The sequence below is a fragment of the Centruroides vittatus genome, unplaced genomic scaffold, assembly GCF_030686945.1.
Source record: "Centruroides vittatus isolate TY-2023 unplaced genomic scaffold, ASM3068694v2 contig_341, whole genome shotgun sequence".
NCBI lineage: Eukaryota > Metazoa > Arthropoda > Arachnida > Scorpiones > Buthidae > Centruroides > Centruroides vittatus.
The window spans coordinates 1,541,714-1,565,300 of record NW_027122166.1 but is presented as its reverse complement, the minus strand read 5'-3'; the positions used below and the strand labels follow the sequence as shown (position 1 = coordinate 1,565,300).

Below are 23,587 nucleotides of genomic sequence, written 5' to 3'. Positions count from 1 at the left end.
AAACTCAAAATTTGTATAGTTTTGATAGCTAATTCTGATAAGTTTAGATGACAACAATATCCACAATTATAATAAGCAGATTCTATTGTATCTTTCTTTTTTTGAAACAAGATTGACATAAATTACATTTTTAACAGTTTTATGCATAAACTATGTTATATTGAAACAATGCCCTTTCCTATTATGTATTTCTATTAAGAAAGATGATAGATAAAAGAACACAAGTGATTTATTTAATCATGAACTGATTTACAATGACAAATTTCACAGGGAAATATACAGTATAAAATTTAACAAATTATATATAAAACATTATAAGCTTAAGAAGGCCTACAAAAATATTTTACCAGAGATGACAATTGATTGTCACGTACATAAATAAATCTGGCACTAAAAAAAACACCGCACTGCTTGTCGTGAAAGATTCACTAATTCATCCTGTTATTATGTGGCATATGAATTGGTCCCCTTCAGTTTCCTGATAGGCACAAGTAGAAATGTAATTTTGTACATGATCGACATCTATTTCTTTTTTTACATTTCGATAAACTGAATTGCTGGATATCCGTAACAAATTGCAATTTATAGCATATATAAAGTGATAAAATAGAATTATCATGGACATCTTAAAAATGTTTGAAATGACTTTTCATATTTAAAAAAAAAAAAAAAAAAAAAAAAAAAAAAAAAACCACTTGTTGAATGTTGTATTGTGTCCATTTAAAGTAGAAAATAAAGAAAAACTATTCTCAAACTCAAATTTCATAAAAGACATGGAAACATGGACAATTTTTCTACTTTGAATAGTTAGTTACCATTCAAAAAATAAATTATTGCACTGAAGTTCTGATAAAATCATATCAAACATTTTTATCAAATATTCTGGATGGATAACGAATTATTTTCAAGCATATATACTTTTTCTTTTACAATTATTTATATCTATGTGAATAAAAATCTGTGTAATTTACACAAAGCATAAAAAATGCTACAGCTCAAACTGCTGCTAAGTTTCGAATCATCCTTCAAAATATGGTGTATGAAAATACATAAAATTTTTATTGCTGATGGTGAACTTCTCTGAAGTCTGGCTTATTTAAATACCATGTACATGGTGCAAAATTAATAACTAATTTAAATATCGACATTATTTGTTCTATTGTCTCCAAAAATTCTTAATTTCAAAACAAAATCTATACAAATTCTTTTTGTATTATGCTACATATCAATATAACTGTTTGTGTAAAATATTAAAATGTATACATGATAAAATCTGTAATTTGCAGCTTTTGTTATATTGATTTGTTGCTTTTGATGTCTTCTACGTTAAATCACATGATTTTCAATAGTAACAATGATAATGATTAACCGATTTTTCAAATTCTTTGTTCAGATACTGATGAGATCGTTTTACTTTATCTATTGATTTGGATAAAATCTCACTCTTAACAATTTTAAAATTATTAACAATCCTTTGATATTTGAATAATTTGATCCTTTTTCCAAACTTCTGTAGTGAGCAGATAAACATTTAATTGATCTTTATCAAAGAGGAGTCAAAATAGACATTCGAATATAATTTCCATAATTTTCTTAGGCTTGTAGGCTCTGTAACAGATAAATGCATTGTTATCATTCCAAAACGGCAGCCAAATCTATATATTTATGCTGCAGTAAACATGATATGCATACATTCCGTAGAGGAAAAATAGTCGTCTGTATTTGTCTCAGATAATAGTCAACGCACGAACACACAACAGAAGCAACTTGCCGAGTCTAACAATTAAATTTGTGGTCAAGCTACGCAAACACTGTACAACACTGCAAACCTCATCGCTCGTTCACTCCATGTAATTTTCTATTTTCGTGTCAGTACATGGATAAAGAGTAAAAAGGATGGGTAAGTTCAAGGCACGGAGTGCAAGATGCACTTTCTAGGTAAGGCCAAAATCTGCCTATGGACGCAGGGCCTAATAAAAGGCACAATTTGTGCACGCTGTAATTTTTTTGTTACAAAAAACAACGTAATAAACCTTACAGGTGCCAAAGACTTTTTACAGTACAGACTGTGTCGATATTTTCATTGCACGATGTTTTTTGAAAATATTTCATAATCCGATATTTCACAGTTCTATAGATCAAAGTCGTCCATTCCTCGCGACAGTCTCACATTTTCTTGCTTTCTTCTCTGACTCCTACGGACGGCATCCGCTCTTCTATAAGGTTCGTTTTTGAGGCCTGCAAGTAATGTTAAAATTGCATAAATATAAAATTTACATCATTTATAGCTATAATAAAATTTATATATTTATACAAATAATTCTTTTGGGGTGTCTCTACCCTATGGGTACTAAAAAGGCCCCTTTTCAAGCCCATGTGTTTGGTCAGATCCACATCACGACAACTGAGTAGTGAAGGACAAGACCAAATGTATCTGAGAGAGACCACCCCATAAAATTTTCTGGAGATTTTTCAATCACCCAAATTCAGTCCCAGGTCCCCCAAATCATTAGATTGATGCTTTAACTGGCTTGGCCATCTGGCCAGTCTACAAATAGTCTATAACACATTTAAATTAAAATTAAAATATATCAATCATATTGTTCCTAAAATAATATGATATATTTTAATTTTAATCTAAATGTGTTATAGACTATTTCTACTTAGAAGAAGTGGTGATTAATTTTGATTGTATTAAAATTATGATTCAATAATTACTGGATAATAACCACTTCAATTATCAAAAATTGGTAAAATAGAGCCTAAAACAATATCTTTAGATAAAATTTATTGTGTCTTCAATTGAGTTAATATCAACTGAATTTAAGTCAATTCATACCCAACAAAATATCCTCTAATGCTCCATTGTATACTTCATCTTGTTTAAGAAGTCTCTTCTCTTTAACCTGACGAGCTTTGTTTCTTAGTTCATTAATAACAGCCTCCTTTCAAATAAATTAAAAGTTGCATAATTCATATATAATATATATATATAAATATATGTATATACATAAATCTTTAGTTTAATATATAATTTATCAATTTAAGATATACAATGTCTTATTGTATATCTATTAATGCATTAATAACAGTTAAATTAGAAAACAATAAAAAACTTACAGTCCAAAGGAGTTTATTGAAATGTATTCTGCATTTACAAACCTGCAGAATTTAATATTTGTTTTTTAAAATACAAAATGTTTTAGAATGAACACGACACATAAATGGACTCTAGAATGTTGTCTTGTAGAGTTTTTGACAAGCAGAATATTCAAATAAAAAATTCATTTTGAAACACTTGGAAAGATCTGAGTTAGTATAAAAATAGTATATAATTAGTTATTTTAGATGTGTTATGATGGCTATACTGTAATTGTGAAATGAGTGTTTTGTCATTTTTTTTTGCATTAACTATATAAATTTGGTAGAACCTGTGAATTCTTCAACACTGAAAACAAATGACAATAACTAAGAATATTAATTACCAGATAAATGTTTTTAAAGCTTCTTGGCTACAGCATCAGATGTTAATATTAAAATAGGTCTTTTACAATAACTTTCCAATACTAGGATAAATTAGTTTAAACACAAACAAAAACACCTATACCCAAAATATCTCAAATGAACACTTTTTACTAACATTTTCATCTGTTTACAACAGACATTACTCTGTCTAGTTAAAACACTCACAAAACAATATCTACAGCCTGATAACAGATCCATGCCACAGGAGACTATTGATGATAACAACATATAATAGGACACTATCTAAAATCTGCAGAGAAATTGCCAGAACAACTAATGTTCATTTAGTATATCAACGATTTTTTTCACTCATCAGAAACAATAAGAACCCTATATCTGACTCTTATTCACCCAGTATTTACACAGCACCAGTGTGTAATGGCAGAATTAACTAAACATTATTATATATTGGGGAAACTGTGAAGGGTCTTGCTATGAGAATGAAAGAACATGAATATATGATCAAAAGAAGCTTTCATCCACAGTCTTAGCCACTTATGCTGGATATGAGGACGATCTACAAACACAATACTGTAACACAGGGTTTCCCAACAGAACACACCTTAAATGCCTTGAATCAATTGAAATCTATAGGGCACTTGAAAATGGAGTAGGAATTAATTTCAAAGAAACAGACACACTATCCAGAGCAAGGTGTGTTTTCATTAAACTCTCATAAAGTTTTTCTCATATACATCTCACTAGGCCATGCAGATATGAACTTACATAAATGAAAATTTAAACTAAATTAGTTATTTATATAAAAAATAACTTTAATCTAAAAACATACTTTATTTGAGAAATAATTTTAAACTCTAGATGTAATTTGTTCGAGAAATAATTTTAATAATTAAATTGAATTTGTAATTTGTTCATAAAAGCTTGTTTAATTTTAATTTATCCGCTTTGTTCTGCATTATACACTGGCAAAAAAATAAAATTCCAACACCAAGAAAGAGTTGTACTAGATAAATGAAACTTGGTAGGCATGTTTTCATATCTGAAAGATGATGTCTATTCAAATTTTGCACTAGATGAAGAAGAGTGGCATGAGTAGCACTGCTATGAACATGCAAATCACGTTTGTTGTAAGTTTGCGATGTAAACTTGTTAAGTGTTCTTTATTGTCCGAATTGAATGTTGTGAGTTAAGGTTGAGTCAAGAATGCTTTTAAAGAGACAAAGAAAGCAGTATCAGCAGCTTACTGAGTTTGAACAAGGCCATGTAATAGGGCTATGAGAAGGTGGATTTTCTTTCCGTGCTATTGCAGAAAGACTTGGCAGGGATGTATCCACTGTGCAAGATTGTTGGCAGCTGTGGTCATGAGAAGGTGCTGTCTCAAGAAGACCTGGGTCCGGCCGCACACAGGCCACTACTGAGAGGGAAGACAGCCGTATTTGCTGCATAGCTGTGGCGCATCATACTGCATCTGCAGCAGAAATTAGAGTTTCTCTTGGCGCCAGAGTGACCCAGAAATCGATTGCTTGAGGGATAGCTCCGAGCCAGACACCCTGTGGCGTTCATTCCACTAACTCCAAATCACTGCTATATGTGACTTCAGTGGTGTCAAGCAAGAGCTCTTTGGAAGGTGGAGGGGAGATCTGTTGTGTTCTCAGATGAGAGCTGTTTCTGTTTTGGTGCCAGTGATGGCTGTATGTTGATTAGGAAGAGGCCAGGTGACCACTTGGAACCAAGCTGTCTGCAGCATAGACACATTGGACCTACACTAGGAGTTATGGTCCGGGGAGCAATTTCCTATGACAGCAAGAGCACTCTCGTCATTATTCCAAGCATCTTGACAGCAAATTTGTATGTCAGACTGGTGATTGAACTGGTTGTACTGCCATTCATGAGCAATATTCAAGGGGGTGTTTTCCAACAGGATAACTTTGTCCTCATACCGCTGCTGTCACCAAAGGTGCTCTACAGAGTGTTATGTTGCCTTGTCCTGCAAGATCACCAGATCTTTCTTCCATCAAGCACATATGGGAAATTATTGGACGACAAATTCAGCATCATCCACAACTAACATTAACCATTGCTGATTTGACTGACCAAGTGCAACAGGCATGGAACTCCATCCCACAAAATGACATACAGCACCTGTACAACACAATGTATGAATGTTTGCATGCTTGCATTCAAAATCATGGTGACTACAGTGGTTATTAATGTACCATCATTTCACATTTGAAATGGATCTTCTTGCACATACTTTAGCCTGCGACGTTAAAAATTCAATCAAATAAATATGTTACCTAGACAAATGCTTTGCCTGAATTTCATTCCTCTAAACTAATTTTTTCTTTACGTTGGAATTTTATTTTCCACCAGTGTATATACCTGAAGATGTCTGTTATAAACAGAAAAAAACTTTAGTAAAAATGTGTTAATTTGAGGTATGCTGGTGCAGATGTTTTTGTTTCTGTTTAGATCTTTTATATTTGTTTGGTACTTACTTGGAAAACTGCTTCATGTTATAAACATTTCATTATCTCATTAATCAGAATTACTGTACTTTATATTGATGATGCTAAAGTAATATAATTGGATCAACAAGCTTCTTTGAAATGCTTTGGAACCAAACTGATTGGCTGTGATATTGAGTGTGACTAACAGTTAATTTATACATTAACTTCTATATTAGATAATACATGATGTGCATGTAAAAGTGATGAAGAACTATGGTTTTTGATCTACTGTAGTTGCATTCACTGTTAACTGTAAAAATACATCTTAATGAACTATTTCTATTTTTGTGTAAAGTAGTGCATGGAAACAAGTGAACCTTATTAAATTATCCAAAAACTACTTGAAAATCCATTTCAAATGTCTCGAAATTTTGCTCAATCTAATTTAGTCAATTGTGAATAGATTATCAAAGAAAATATAATGATATGATTAGTAAGATAAAATACAATCATCATAATTTTTTGTTTATTCTTTCATTAAAAAATTAAGTTACAAATTTAATACATATTATTTTAAAAACAGAACTTACTTGTGTATTTTTCCTAGAATTTAATAAATTTTTCTTTTCCGTCTGTTCTGAAGGGTTTCTTTGAGCTTCTCTTGCTGCTGCTTCTTGTAATTTTCTTCTATGTTCATTTTCTTGAGCAGCTTGCTGAATAAGACAAATTAAGTTTATACCAAGCCTACTTTTTTAATTACAAAGCCATTATTTTGGTGAGAGAAAAGTTTACTTACGTTAAATGCTTTATTAAAACGAACAAATACAGCAAAGAAAGTATTTGCTGCAAGCGTTCTTGCACTTTCTCCAAAGTATTCAACACAGTCTGAATAGGCTTCCTGTAAAATATTAATTTCTTTTTAGCACAATTTCAGTTTAATACAGTATTTTCATTGTTTGAAAGCTAACTATTATGACATTGGATGTATTGTCTGGTAAAGTAGCTTTAGTTAAGCTGCTGTAAATTTAATGTTTTATATTTTTGAAAGCAACAATTACATTGTCACTGTTCTAGTTTGATTCAGAAATAATGCAAAATATGTAGCAGATGTTATAAAAATTATAATATCAAGAATAGATTAGGGAATAGGTATCATCAGCTAAAATATTTACAAATACTTTAGCTATTTACAATTACAAAAAATATTTACAAAGTAATTTTAAGCTAAAGTTAAAGTAAAGAAAACAAGCTAAAGTTTTTGTAATTGTAATAATTGTAAACAGCTAATGTATTTACAACACTTTGCTGTTCATGGCAGCTGTATTGAATTTTGTCTGATATTTTTGGAAGTATTGGCTAACTTAAAGCAAAAGTTGGCAAACTGTCTTTTAGCAAAGCAGCTTTACTAAGCAACACATCTATTGTAATTGTGTCACTACTACTTTCAATTTGCACGTTTAAAAAATGAAATTTGTGTTTTGTCTTGACTTCATGCTACAGACATTAAAATGTATTTTTGTATCAGAAAATTTATTAAGAATTAAATAAAAATTAACAAGTTATAAATTTTACTGAGATAAAATCATTGCTGTCTCAGGCAAACAAATTAGAAAAATCTGGAATCAAGAAATAGTAAATGGAGTGGAAGGAGATGGAAACTGTTTCTTTATAAACAAGCAAAAAAGATAAAAAATGAAATTTCATTTTATATCAGTTAATAAGAACTGGAACCTTGGAACCTAGTCTTTCATTTCCTATATAAATATTAGTTTCAACTTGCATAATTTTGATTTACTTGAAACCAACTTATTGTGCACATTAAGGATTAGGTGTGATCCATTACAGGTAGGCATAACAAACATGAGTGAGAGATGAGAACAATGTTTCAATACCTACTATCTACGATAAATTATGTCTGAATTGAGTTTAAATCAGGAGGGAGGCTAACAACTTACTACATGGCTAATTTAATCTAATCTATGTATCCAACAAATGTATTGATCATGAAAGCTCTGTTTGATCATCATCATCAACTGCAACTTTCAGATTTACTTCGTTTAAACAGAAATAAAAAGTTTTCATTGTGTTTTAATATTTTAAAAAATGATTACTCAAATATTATATGCTTTTTATGGCATAAAACTGTTTAAAACTTTACATTAACCACTCTGCAGTGATTGACGGATATATCTGTCGAGGGTGATCATGTGGCAGTGGTGAACACAACATCTATATCTGCAAGGAAATTTTGTGGATATTGCCAAAAACTAGCCAAAAATTACTGCAAAAAAAAATTCACAAAAAATGGAATTATATGACAATAAAAAAAGATTTTCTTTACTAGACATAACTGTTTTAAAAATTTTTTGAAATGAAAACAAGAAAAATGCATGGGAAAATTCTTTAAAAATTTCCTACGTTTATTCTCCACTACATTGTGGTAGCTCCATATCTGACTAATCCACTGTAGAAAGGTTAATACATAAATTATAATGTTATTATATTACTGATTTTTTAAATTTATACATGAAGAACTTTGATTCAGAAAGACCAGAGCATTTTTGGATAAATTATAATTCATTTATTAAAAAAATTAATTTTTACCTGTGCAATTTTAGTATCTGCTTTAAGCTTTCTCAATTTTTCTTCTGATGTGGATATAAATTCTCGTAACACTGCTGCATCTTTGGCATCACCGCGAAGAGTCATTTCCTTTTTACAAAGGTCCATTCCTTTCTCTAATTCTTGAACATCTGTCAGAACATTTTCTAATGAAACTATAAAAAAAAAATGTTATTACTTAATGATTTTTGTCATTTAAATAATAAATTTATGTTATTATTAGAATTACCAGAAGATGCTTTCTCCACAAATCTAAGTTCCGAGTCAAAGCTTGCAACATCTGGAAATTTCCGATGTATCGTATCTACAATGTAATGTAGAAGGGAAATTTTCCTATCTGCTGATTTAGTATCTGCAAGCTAAAAATGATAATAAATCAATGCAAATCATTTTTTTATTATATCAAAAAATTATTAACCTTCATAATCATTATGGACTATTACCATTATTATTTACATTATTAACAAATGAAACATACCATATCTAAACTTTGCAACTTGAAACCATATGCAGGACCTCGTTTAGCACTATTCATATAGTTTCCAAATGCTAAAATTACCTAATTTCATACATATACGTAAATTAATTTATAAAAAATTAAATGAATTAATTGTAAAACAAACATGAAAATGAAAACTTACTTCCAACAATTTCCTAATTCTTCTAGAATTCTTGATGGATCTTGAAGCAGCAGTTAAAGCATGAACTTGCTAAAACATTAACACATTAAAATTTTAATTAAGATTTTAAAAGCTATTAAATATATGTTTTCATGTGACAAATTTACAGGACTCAAAAGTCAGTTAACTGATTATTATTTGTAATTCTGTTGTTTTCCTGAAAAGCAGATATCATGCAACTGCTCCATATTGATTTTGATCATTCTTAAAAATAATAAATCTCTATCAACTGACTTTTGGCCACTCTGTATAATCTGTTTAAAAGATAAATCACTTAGAAAATATTTAACATTAATAATTACATGTCTAGATTTGCTTAAAGCTATCTCTTATAATAAATTATTAATTAATTAATTACCGTATTTTATGGACTATAAGACGCACCTTAATTTTTAAACAATTTTTAAAAAAATACCTATAAGACGCTATGAACTATAAGACGCACCTGAATTTTGGAGGCAATTTTTTGAAGAAAAAAGTGCGTCTTATAGTCCGTAAAATACGGTAATTAAGTGAATTGAAGATCATTTTGAATTGTTGAAGATTGATGATGATATATTATACGTACCGGAGTTATCAACTGAATATTCTCAGAGAAATTTGCTATATAACTCATAATGTTTAATTTCTGTGGAAGCCTTTCAACTTTTGTCATCTGCAAGAGAAAAATCAAAAACATTTGATACAAAGCTTTTTAATATGATTTATATCTTATTACTACATCAGACCTTAAGAACAATACTGATCATTCAAACATTGAACTATAACAGTTCTATATTTTATATTTGAATGATCTGAGTCATAAAGGTTTGATGCAACAATAAAGCCAATCAACTACCGGATTACATCGGGATACTTTTCCACGATTATACAAGTATTTAATTAATTATTAAATAATTAATTAAATATAAAATATCAAAAAAGTAGCCCGATGTAATCCGGTAGTTGTTTGGCTTTACAAATTTATCTTAGTGATGTTTGTTTATGTAATAATAAGATATAAATCATCTCAAAAAACATTATTTAATGAATCAAATTATATCATCTGCTACTTTATCAGTAGTAGTGTCATATTTATAAATACTGTTTTATTTGACATTTTCTTTATCAAAAAATATTTTCATTATTGTTCCCATTTTTTTCAAGCTTCTTACATTTGAATTTAAGAAATATTAAATATATTACTAGTGAATATAGTGAATATATTAATATATTCACTAGTAATATTAAACAAAAGTTAACATTATTGTTTTTGTTTGCCTATATTTTAAATGATCTATCTAGCCTTATATGTGACCTTTTATAATTTAGAAATAGCTGTAGTAGTAATAATTCAGAGATATTCAAATTTTCATCTGATTGAAAAGTTGCAAATATAGTCTTTCTTTTTATGGAATGATGCTTTTTTTTTGTTTTTTTTTTTTTTTTTTATGTTTTCCACTCTGTCTACTAACAGGGCCTTTTTAGCAAGCCCATTATAGCCCACACTGAGAAACCAGATAGCAAGGTACAAAGTCCAACATATCACTCCCCAAAAAATTCCTGAGGTTTGTCCCCAATCCATTTGGATTCAATCCTGGGTCCAAATGATAGATTGCCACCTTAGCCACCCAGCTATCTATGATATAAAGATGTAGAACCATATATTATACTATAATTTATTTTCTGATATTCACAGAAAATTTTATAATAAAAATAATTCATACTATATACACAAGTTTGGAGGAAAATGAAACCGAATTATAGAAAACTTTAGTTACAAAGTCTATCAATATTTTTCATGTTTTGCATACTAGTATATTTTTAAAGTCGGTTTTCAAGTTTTGTATATCTCTTTCTCTATTACTGTATTTTTAAACTTAATGTATAACTAATAAAACATGTATTATAGTAATTAGAATAAATATTTTGAAATTAAATCAATTTTATCACAGAACCTATGATACTTAAATTTTATTAGGTTTAATCAAAATATTCTACCTATAAATTTAGAATTTGATATAAAATTACATAAATCATATGATAATATTTCAACAGAAAATATTCATATATTTCACTCAAAAATTGAGAAAATTTCATAGCCAAATAAATTAATTAGCTATGAAATTTTATGAGAGATGAAATACCTGAAGTAAAAATTTATCTTCATCTGTTAAAGCATTAATTGGTTTCCTCTCTCTTTCATATTCTCGATAAGCTTTAGTCTGAAATTTATAATAATTTATAGTTATTACATTTTTAAAAAAATAATAAGGTTTTGCATAAAGTTATTAAAGCATTAAATTAGACCATATGTAATTTAAATCTGTTAAGTATTTTAAGCAATATTATTGCTTTAATAAAATATAGGTTAGTAAAATCATGTAAAAGAATTTAGTTCTACAGGGAGGATGGAAAGTAACTAGGCATTGAGAAATCACTATAATTTCTACATTTCTAATACAGAGATGATGAAAATTATTTGACATGTACATTATTAAATGGAAACACGGATGCATACTTTAAAATTCAATGTTGACACTAGTATCATCCACCAACTTCCTCAAACAACTAGGGATCATGATGTGGATGGAGAACCACTTCTCTGTGTTTCCACAAGCAAACTTGTGGCCATTAGCTTTGAATGACAAATTTTGATTGTTTCTGGATGGCTTGTGGCATAACATCTATTCACCATGAGCAACCATTTCTGCACTGCAAACGCTGATTTCCACGTCTCGTGGCATGCAGCAATCTGTGCTCACTCCTGAACAGACAAATGATCAGACATATTTTTTTGCCACTGCACATTTGGTCCCTCTCTCTCACTGCCCACACTACTGATGCAGGAATTATAAAGTTCCATTGATTGACATACATGCACACACAAATTTTATTATGAATGCATTGTTATTTCAAAACTTATAACAATTTCTCAATGCCTAGTTACTTTCTGTCCACTCTGTATATAACTGAAGTTAATTCTTCTCTATGTTTTATATTGTTAAACAATATACAAAATACCAATACTACTATAAAACATCAAATGTTATCAGTAGCTGTACAATTATCATAAGATAATAACTCATTCAGCTGAATAAAGCTAAAGCACTTCACCTTTAAAACCTAATAGACTAAAGATTAATAGATACTATAAATATATACGTATGTTCACATATAATGTGATTACTTTACACTCATTAGGAAATAATCTAATGCTAATCTTGTCACTCTGAGAGAGAACACTTGTCTCTTAATGAGTCAATTTTATAGTAATTAATTCCAAGAAAGTGAAGAGAGAAATGAAGGAAACCAAACTATATTCTAAAATTCTGATTATGTTTTATAAAAAAATTGCAATATTTGTTATTTTATTATCAGAAAGGGAACAATGTAAAAATGAAACCACATAACAAAGTTAGACAAAAAAGAAATATTTCACAGAGTTATGCAACACACCAAAAAACAGCAAAATTAAAAATCTTTACTTAAACAAACATTTTCATCCACATATAATGAACATCGTCAGGTTCAATTAAAAGAATATAGAATTAAAATACTAAAAACTCTTCTTAGTGTTGTTAATATGAAAGATATTTGATTTTTGATGTGTTGTGTAACTCTGCTTATAATTCTAACCAGTATCTTTGCATCTGACTCAGAAATATTTCACTATTGCAAAAATAAGAATTTTTTGAAACTGTTGTGAAATGTCATATAAATGTGAAATGCCTGAAACTTTGCTGTTTGAATCACTCTTTTATAAATCTTTTAATAATAAAAATTTTCCATACACAACTTCTAATTGAAATCTTTTTTCTATTTTAGTCAAGCTTATGTACAAATTATTAAACTAATTAGGCTGTAAGTAAATTATATGATCAAAATATTTTTCTTAGATTTATAATTTTATCATAATATTTCAATTCACTGATTATTTTATATGAGGCATCAGCAGATCAGGGATGTATGGCAGGCCAAAATTACAGTCATTATGAGAGGTTCTGACAAATGACAGGAACAATTCCCCAAACCACATTACTTGTGAAGAATTATGATGATCTAGATGGGATTTGAACCCAGATCGCTAACAGTAGTAACCTGACACTTCACAATACAAAGTTATTCGGTCTTGTATTATTTTGTAACTTAGTATTTTCCATACCAATATATTAATAATATATTGAAATAAACTATCTAATGATCAATTTATCAGCAAATTATATTATATTATTCTTTAAAATTTAGTCTTTTGTAACCTGATACCATTCTCTTCAAGGACACATCGTAAAAGTATAGCTACCAGTTAAAAGTCATATCTTTCTTCACAAATATTGAATTTGAAAATAAATGAAATTTATATTTGGACTGCCCCAATATATTTCTGAAAACCTTTTGCATTGTATAAAATAAAATAACTTCAGGCATTACCTAATATATAAAATGAAACTTTACAACTTAGCTAAGCACTGTTCACTACATTTCATTTTACTTTAATGGGTAAAAACATAAATATAACAATTGTTTACTTCATGTATATATGTTTTCTAATGTACTTCATACACTTTTAATGGTAATGTAATTCTCATGAACACATTGTATAATGTAGCTGATAAAAATGAATTTATTTATGTGAAAATATAATTCTATGTATATTGCTATTTGATAGTTTTTTGTCAGTTGGATTTTTGTCCAATGGGAGAAAGCCATTCCAACTTTTATAAATAAATTGTTTGAATGGAAGCATTTAAAAATCCTTCAGTCTGAGAATGCAATTTTGATTTGGTTTTTGATAAATACAAAAATAAGAAAAATAATTGAAGTACAGTAGAGAACCGAAAATTGGAATCAATTGGGGACTGGGGTTGTTCAGATTAGGGATTTGTTCTGATTATGGTCTATGTACGAAAAAATATATTAACCTGTCCGATGTTCAAATTTTTCTCCGTTGCGTGTCGCTTCATGTTGAATTTTCGTCGATTTTAAGCCTAACAAAAATTTTTATAATAATAATCGAGGTTATCGTATCGTTAAAAATTATTTCTGCATTTTGTACAAACAAAATAAATATATTGAAAAATATAAAAACATGAAAATTATACTTTAGAAGTAAATTTAGTATCAAAAACGTTCGATTCAGCACGACACAGTCCGACTGAAAATCGTGCCGATTACCGGCCATTCCGATTACCAGGGTGGCGATTTACGACTCTCTACTGTAATCATAATTCATCTTATTATTTTTAGTTTTAATGATTTCAATAAATTCAGTCATGTTCTTAAAAATCGTTCTTTGAACTGACAAAATTAAGTTTTCCAGAATACTAGAATAAAAAATGTCTATTTGTACAGTTAAAAAAGAAAATATTTTATTAAAAATATGTTTAGGAGAATCAGTATTACCTCTGCATCAGTTGGAATCATCCTTAACAATATTTCTACATATTCCTGAGTTAATGTTTTCAAGTCCAAAGCATTGATTGCTTTTACAACTAAATCAGATGATAACTCAACTTTCCGCCTGGATATTGCCATATTCCTTAGTCTGTTGTGTTCTAATAATGTTACTTTCTCTGGAACCTTAAAGAAATTTTAAATTCAAATTATTTTTAAATTTAACATAATCATTAAAATGAAAAAAAAATTTAAAATCAATGCAATCTGTAATTAAAAATTCTACAATTTATTCATTTTTATATTGTATTTCTAGGCTTTTTATTTTTAAAGGGTTTTCATCAATTCCTAATTGGAATTGATGAAAATCTTTTGAAAATAAAAAGTCTAGAAATAATAAATATTTAGTTTATTTTATTAATTAACTAAATTACAATAAATATACCACCACATCTGACAACTGCTATAGCTTACATTGATTAAAGTTTGAACAGAAAACTACTACTGATGAATTGAAATATTTGAGATATTTACATAATGTTGAGAAAGATGTTAAAAATTAAAAGACATTATCATACATGTCTTTTAAAGTTATTTGGTCTAGAAGTGAAGATTGGAGAGGGGTCTGAGTATTGTAATTAGTAATGCACTTGCATGGTAAGCAGGAGTTGTGAGTTTAAGTACACTCCAAATCAAAATTAGTATTGAGTAAGTGTTGAGTACAGTCAGAGAGAAAGAAATTACAAAGTAAAACAGAAAAAGGCAAATTGGATGAGATATGTTTTAAAGGGAAGGATTACTAATAGTAAATATGAATACTGATAATTTGAAAAGGGTTGTTAAAAACTTACACAAACATGAAGATTTAATCAGGTTGTGAGTAATTTTGCTTACAACATTGTAAACTTCTATTACTGAAGAAGCTTGAAAAGTTGCAAGAAAAAGTATTCAAAGCCTGATTAAATCTGTTCTCATGTTTGCGTGAATTTTAACAACCCTTTTCAAATTATCAGTATTCATATTTAATAGTTACGGTGTATATCTCCATTAATTTTCATAAATTACTACCAGTAGTATTAGAAAGGTAATTGAGAATATTCATATTAACAAAATTGATTTAAAAACAAATGTTTTCAACTATCTTGATCAGTTATTTTCAGGTTCTAAACAAAATTATAATATGTATATGAATTTTACATTTGAGAATGTATAGCATTTACGATCAATCTTGTTATATCCTGTTTTGTTTGTAAGATATAAACATTTAAAATGTTAACAGCTGAAACCAATCAAAGATATGTGTAATTTGGTAGATCAAATTACATGTATCTTTGATTATATATTATATATCTATTTAAAACTTTGCATATTTTACAGAAAAAAAATAAATAAACGAATGCTTAAATTTACTTGAACCTCATCAATCATTTCTGTTTAACCAAATTTTACAATGAACAGTGACAAAAGAGTGATGTCAAGTATCTACAATTGCATATTTTAAGAAATGGCATCTTATAAATCATTCTAAAATATAATTAATACTAAAATAGTAAAAATGTTATTTTAAAAGATTTTAAAATCTGTTCTATAAAAGAAAATGCACGGCTATACTTAAAAATTAACTACAAGCTACTTACCTTAAAACGTTTACTACTGTTAATTTCATCATTTCTGTCAGGAAGCGCTCCCTGAAGACCAAGTTTAAACTGCTCTTCAAATTCATTAAAATCTATTATCTACATAATACAAAAATTATAAATTAATACAGCAAAATTATATACAAAATAACATTTTGATTTATAGCTGTACTTACATTAAACAATTTATCTTCATCTAATTCATTAAATATTGTTCCCTTGACCTGGTTAGGTTTAAGTGCTATCCAGTTAAGAGTTGGCAATTTATATTTAGTTTGGAATTTTTTCTTGATTGTCATTGCTGCAAATGTAATTATAATAATAATAATAAAAGGTTCAATAAATATTTTAGATTAGCAACAAAAATGCAATATCATTTTTATAGCTTTCAAAAACATCTTGTGACAAAATTGTGATATTTAGAAAGAATAAATGTCATAACCTATTTTGCAAACATATAAAGATTTAGATATTATAAAAACGTACCTTCTGGTGGTGCTTGTAATAAGCCAACCATTGGAGGTGGACAAGGTGGACCCTTTGGATTCATAATGGGAGGCGGAGGTGGAGGTGGAGCCACAGACACTGGAGGTGGTGGTGGAGGTGGAGGTGGCGGAGGTGGCGGTGGTGCAGCAACTGAAGTGACAGATGACATTTGTCCTATGCTGGCCATGGTACTTCCTTCAAATATAAATAAGTAGTCATAATATGATTAAAGGAATGTTGTTATATATACCGAGTAAGATATAAACTTATCTAGCTTTTTTACTAATTCTCCATAACATAGATGAAAAATATGACAGAAAAAAATTATGAATTTAACATTGTATGAAAAAATAAGCTTTTTTTTCTATATAACTGTGAAATTCTAATTACTTAACAGTAGTAATCTATTATAATGCTTAGATTGTCAGGTAAAAGTTAAGCAATGTGAAAATTATAAATACCAACTCATCATTTTTTATTATTTTTTTCTGTAATAATCATTAAAACTATGAAAAAAAAAATTTTTTTAAATACTTTAAATTTTTAATAAATTTTTCTATTTAATTAAATTCTAATTGTATCTTGGTAATAATTAAAGCTTATTTTGCTTTATTTCTGAACAGATACCATAAGAAATAACAATGGCAAATTATTTTTGTTATATAAAACAGATGTTACACATTAGCACTGAATTGAAATTTTATTATTGCAAGAATTATAAATACTTTATATAATACAATAAGTGAGATAGATTAATAGACTTGGTAGATTAAAATATGCAATTTCATGAAATATAATAATCATTACAAAGATTGAGACTGAGAAGCAATAGACTCAAGAAGACTGGCATAAAGCTTATGGATTTACAATTAAGATGTGATGACTAACTTTACAAATAAACATTTAATTATTTTTGTTCTACCCGTTTTCAAACTCCTTCTGCCTGAAGGCACTAATAGTGTCTTTTTTTCATGCTCATTACGAGTTTGTCTGAATGATAAATCACAAAATCTTATTCAAACTCTCGTGAAAATTAAGGATCTGACTAGGACTCAAACTCAGCTCTCCAGAATAGCAGGCTGATACTTTTACTGCTTTGGTCATCCATTCTTCAACTTAATCATACAAGATCAAAAATCATAATACAAATTCCTTTTTTTTTTGTAAATGCTTTAAATATTAATGATTGTATGAAATATTTAAAAAAATTCTAGTTTTTTAAAATAGAAACACTGCAACTTAACCCATGACCAAATATGCCTTTTTTTTTAAACATACATATGTGAGGTGATGATTTTCCACTGCTTTTCATGTGTAATTACACTGCATGTAATTGAATTCCTTAAATTTGATGATTCTTAAAAATCCTGTAATGTGTCTTCTTTGTACCTGCTAAATTTCATCAACATATATTTTTCAGTTTATAAAATATATATATATATATTTTAGAACAATGTCCTTGATTAGGTTCCCTATGAGAGCCCTTCAAACTTTGTGATGGTGTGGGCTAATGTAAAATAGGTTCAGCTGGAAATACAGTAAATGACAAGAGGGCTGAGGTGTTTCTCAGAAGAACCAGAAAATAATTTTTCTGTATATTTTGGGCATAAAATAAAGCTGCAAAACCACTTAAATTGCTGAAGTCCATATTGCATTGGACTATCTTATGAAGACAAATGTTCAAAATTGTAGTGACTTCCAGACAATGTATGTCATTATGTCATGCATAGCTGACAAACATCCATGACATCATTACTACCTCTCACAACAATCCTGATAGATCCCCATAATGTCAGAGCGAAAAATTGCCACTTTATGCATACAACTGTATAACAATAATAAAAAATATGTAATTGTATGCATAAGTGGAAATTTTCTGCAGCAGCAGTTTGAGAGCTATGATAAGTATAAAAAATGTTTTGATCAAAATTTTTAGTCAGATAGATAGCATGAAGTGTAAGGATATCATGAAAGCACAGCTAAGTATCCCAATTTGGTGAAAAGTGCTATCAAAAAAATTAATAGGCATGGAAAACTGCCACCAACACATTTGATCATAGATTAATAGCAGTTTGAATTAAATTTCCACACTTCCAATGCTTTGTTACTAAATTTTTTCATGTTAATATGGTCTAAAACAAATAAATAAGGTTATTGAATTTTGTAACTCAAAAACTTAAGCAGGTATAAAAAGTACAAAGGATCTACAAATCCTAGATATAAGTTTTTGAATAATCAGGGATAGTACTCTTGTATACATCCAATATATTCACAATTACATCATTTGAACAGAAATGTATATGAGTATTTCTTTCAAATCTTTCACTTTCTGTACTTAAATTCATAATTACATACTTTATCTAAAATGTATATAAATATATACAGTATGTATCACTTACTGTATTTATGTTTTATGTATCAAATATTTAATAAGATAATTTTTACTAAATCATAACTAAAAAATATAAAATGAAATAAACATGTAGACAATAAACAATAGAACTTTCTACAACAATGTGCAATAGGTCTGTGATGTTTCACAGCACCTCATATACCATAATGTCCAGTTTGATATTGTTTTTGAGTGAAGAAGCACTGCAAATGTACTGTACATTCAATATTTTACTATTCTTTCTTTACAAGTAGATAGTATTCAGAAAAGTTGTCTAGCATAATGAAAAGATACCATGATGTGACTTTAGATGTTAAAACAAGTAAAATGGCAATGCTATATTTGGGACAAGACTATGTATTGGAGACTCACTACTAAGCGGGATCACTTCGATGATCAAGGTGGGTCTCGTTCTCATTCTCCAATCTTCTTTGGTATTGCTGGTTTTGAGCATGATCGTTCAAACTTTTCCAGCCTCAGCCATGGCCACGACCATGAGGCATTTTTGGTGAAATTAACCTATTCAATTTTGAAATTTGTCTCTGTTACGTGTCGCCGCGGGTTGAATTTGTGTTGATGCCTAACGAAAATTTCCCGTTTTTGAAAAAATAATAATAATCGTGGCTATCGTATAGTCTGAAATTATTTTTTTATTTTGCACAAACTATATATATATTAATAAATGTAAAAAGAAAACAAGTTATATTTTGGAAATTAGTTTTAATATAAAATTATAACGACTAGAGCCATCTACTTTCAAAAACGTTCCAATGATGAAACGAGATATCTTGGGTCAACCGGTCAAGGTCAGCACGTGGCAACTAGATATATGTCCGGAATAACATGGGATAGGTAAATGGGTTTTTTTCAAAGATTCATTTGTCAAAATTCGAATTGCAACGTTTGCATTTCCAACTTCCCAACCAGCAATGCATGCGTAAATCTCTCACTACTGCCTGTTTGTAGGGTGTCGCCATTTTGTATTTTATTTTGACTCAGTTCTCGGTCCCCGAGTACCTACAAGTCTGTTTATTTTTATGCATGCATGATTTGTGCTCTTAATACTCTGTGCCAAATTGCAACTCCTGACATGTACTCCTTCATACCTCTAAGCAGGTAACACAGCAGGCAGTATGATTTTATAAACAAGACATAGTCTTGTTCAATAAAGGTGATAAATAATTATTGTTTAGCAAATAACACTTTACAGGTTTAGTGTACAATAAAATAAGTGTTTCCTATTCACATGCCTACACACTTCTATATAAATTTGAAGTTCTTAGTTGATTTGGAATGTACAGTATCTTCTATATTAATACATTAGTTCAATTGAAATAGATGTCAAATATACATGGTTTGAGTATAAGTTGTGTTTTTTATGAACGTAACTACAATGTATATCAAAAAGCCCCTGTAAATCTAATATCCAAAAATTAAAATATCATCATCAAGTAGTACAGCTTGTTTTCTGCATTTGCTATTTCAGTTGTACTAATTTCTATAAAACACTTATATTAAAATAGTGACAATAAAGAATACCTTTTGGTAATGATTGATGTAAAATTTCAAGTTCTTGAATTTTATTTTCTAATAGACTTTGCCTCTGTCTCGATTCTTCTTCTTTCTGAGAAACTGCTCTTCTTAGTGTATTTAATTCTTCATCTGCTTGTTTATGTAATTCCTAAAATTAATCATAATAAATTAGTAAAAAATGTGCTAATTTTACTATTAAATTTTTAAATTTTATTCTTATGAAAATTTACCTGTAATTCTGTTTTTTCTCTTATGGCTATTTCTAACTGAGTTTCCAACTCAACTAAATAAAACAAAATTTGAATGATTACAGTCTTACAATGAAGTATGTATAAAAATATATTGATAAATTCAACCATTAAAATCTGATTATAAAGATAATTGCTATATATTTGTTTTAACTATTTTATTATTTCTTTAAAAAATAAAGGAGTGAAAGTTTTCCTGTTTAAAATATTTTACATATCAGGAGTTAACTAGACTCTCTAGGAACAAACTAAGATTCCAGCCTCCTCTCTCTAGTTCTGGAAGTTTAGTATGTTGGCAACATGTAATGAGTAAGTCTACTTCACTGCTAGTTTGTCTTGCTCCTTACACACCCTTTCCTCTCAGTACTCTCTCTTACTCAATGCTAATAAATTATAATTTATTTTTCAAATAATTACATACTGTCTCTTCCTGGTGTTCCCCTTACCTGACATCCGGAGCAAATGCTCCAAATGCCCTCTAATTTCACCCCTGTATATAGAAATATAAAAATGAATCTTATTGGGATAATAAAAAAATTTTTTAAAGATTATTTGATACTTATTACAATGTAACAAATATCAACTAATTTTAAAAACTATCTTCTCCATTATCACAGTATTTATAGGATATTTCAGAAAGGTTAGAAAAAATTCATATCACATCTTAAGATCAAGATGGGATATATAATTTTCATAATTGTTTAAAACATTATTCCAATTAAATTATTATAAAGTCTATAATGTTTAGACATTACTATTTATTTCAATAAAAAAATAATTTTTTTATTGGTTTTTATTCCAGAACACTATGAAGATTAATACTTATGAATATATGATGTTGGTAACATTATTCAAGGAAAGAAACAAAATAAAAGTGACATGGATCACCAGTACTCAACAAACTACACTTTGAAAACCACTGATTTTAGTTAACCTAAGCTTTTGGAGTTGTTACATTTACATTAACAATAAAATTGTTTGTTGTTTATATCATGTACAATTGCTGTTTATATTATTGTGTTAAAATCAGTTAAAGTTTAAAGCAGAATATAATAAAAATAAAATTCTGTTGACTCAATTTTATGGATGCTGATATAATGCATTTTAGAAAAACAGGCTAACTATGACTGTTTCAAGAATCTGTTGGAGTAGGAATATAATATTAAAGAATATAGACTATGATTGTTCATATACATGATGTCCATTAGCAGTACATTGAAAGTTATCATTTATATCTCTACTTGGAAGTATAGTACAATAATGAATTTACAAAATTTGTGTTGAAGATGTGAGCCTCAAGATAAAGCTTATCACTGATGTCTCTCAATGGTGACAAACTGAACATAGTCATCAAATCTAACTTTAGTCAAACTGATTGATCTTGAACAGCATTTTAATTAAGTCCTACATTCCTGTGGTCTTTTCAAAGTATCATGTCAACCAATAGTAAAAAAATTAAAGAAACTTGATAGATAAATCCTTGTAAATTAAGTGAGCAAGGTAAACTAAACAGGTAAAAAAAAAAACTGTTCTGGTTTCTCTTAGCTAACAAATATGATTATTCTTGGATCCAATCATCACAACAGATGAAAAGTGGATCCTCTGATATTCATAAACAATCTTCACAAAGACTGGATGTTAATAAACCTCAACCCTCTACATTACAGAAACTTCACATTACTTTACATTACAGATATCCGGAATAATCTATTACAACTTCTGAAACTTGATGAGATTATGAATACACAAAGGTACTGTTCTGCAATCAACTCTTTGCAACAGAAATTAAGTAAAAATGATAAAAATGACTAGCTCTGATCAATAGCAAAACACCATTTCTGTTCCATGGCAATGCTTGGAGCAATGTTAATCAAAAGACTGTTCAGATATTTTTACTGACTTGGGCTATGAAACTACTCTATTCTGCTTATTCATCTGACTTGTCTTACTTTCATATTTTTTTAAGCATCTCAACAACTTTCAAGACCACAGTTCTGAAAAGTTGAAATTGCTGTTAAGTAGTTCTTGGAGTTGAGAAACCCTGATTTTTTAAATGACATGCAGTGGAGACTGAATATAATGGTAACTACTTTGTCAAGTAAATTTTATTTTGTATGATTGTTCTGCTTATTTCGATTTTGCCATTCCAAATCAGCAATTTCATCTATTATGATCTAACATAATCCTTTATAAATCTTTAATAATTTCTTAAAATTTATTAATTATACACAAATGTGACAAAATAATAATATTTGTAATATAATTAATTAAAAGAATAAGCACTTTTTAAAAGTCAAAAAAACTATCTGATGCAAAACCAATTATTTTGAAATCACTTAGTAATATTTTCTCAATTTTCATTTCTAAAAGTAAGGCTTTTTTTTTTACTTTCAAATAGTCAAAATAGCATGGTTTGAAAATTTTGATTGAAAAATGTATGCTTTTAAGTATAAGAAAGTGCATTTTTACAATTTGCAATTTCTTGAAACAATAACAAAATTACAATTATTAAAATTTAAAACCATTCAAAAATATATATTAATCTGTATTTACAGAAATATATTTTTCCAATTAATATACATAAATTCTACTAAAACTGAATTGAAAACTTATTTAAATATTTGTAAAAATTTACCATAATAAAAAAAATACTTCAAATTGATGAAAAGTTTGTTTATAG

The 23,587-nt window shown here is 28.5% G+C and overlaps 1 protein-coding gene across 1 annotated transcript in view; it reads right to left on the bottom strand.

Annotated features, from left to right (window-relative positions):
- Window positions 1-211: 211 nt before the first annotated feature.
- Window positions 212-23,587, bottom strand: part of Frl (formin-like protein) — a 97,308-nt gene continuing 73,932 nt past the window's right edge. Inside the window, exons 12-27 of the mRNA XM_067268862.1 lie at window positions 20,890-20,942; window positions 20,666-20,807; window positions 16,735-16,929; window positions 16,425-16,549; window positions 16,249-16,347; window positions 14,621-14,797; window positions 11,365-11,442; window positions 9,807-9,893; window positions 9,200-9,268; window positions 9,037-9,117; window positions 8,788-8,917; window positions 8,541-8,713; window positions 6,733-6,834; window positions 6,527-6,649; window positions 2,840-2,945; window positions 212-2,238 (exon numbers count right to left, since the gene is read on the bottom strand). Of these exons, the coding sequence (XP_067124963.1) occupies window positions 2,132-2,238; window positions 2,840-2,945; window positions 6,527-6,649; window positions 6,733-6,834; window positions 8,541-8,713; window positions 8,788-8,917; window positions 9,037-9,117; window positions 9,200-9,268; window positions 9,807-9,893; window positions 11,365-11,442; window positions 14,621-14,797; window positions 16,249-16,347; window positions 16,425-16,549; window positions 16,735-16,929; window positions 20,666-20,807; window positions 20,890-20,942 (1,847 nt within the window). The 3' untranslated portion in view covers window positions 212-2,131. The remainder of the gene's footprint in view (window positions 2,239-2,839; window positions 2,946-6,526; window positions 6,650-6,732; window positions 6,835-8,540; window positions 8,714-8,787; window positions 8,918-9,036; window positions 9,118-9,199; window positions 9,269-9,806; window positions 9,894-11,364; window positions 11,443-14,620; window positions 14,798-16,248; window positions 16,348-16,424; window positions 16,550-16,734; window positions 16,930-20,665; window positions 20,808-20,889; window positions 20,943-23,587) is intronic.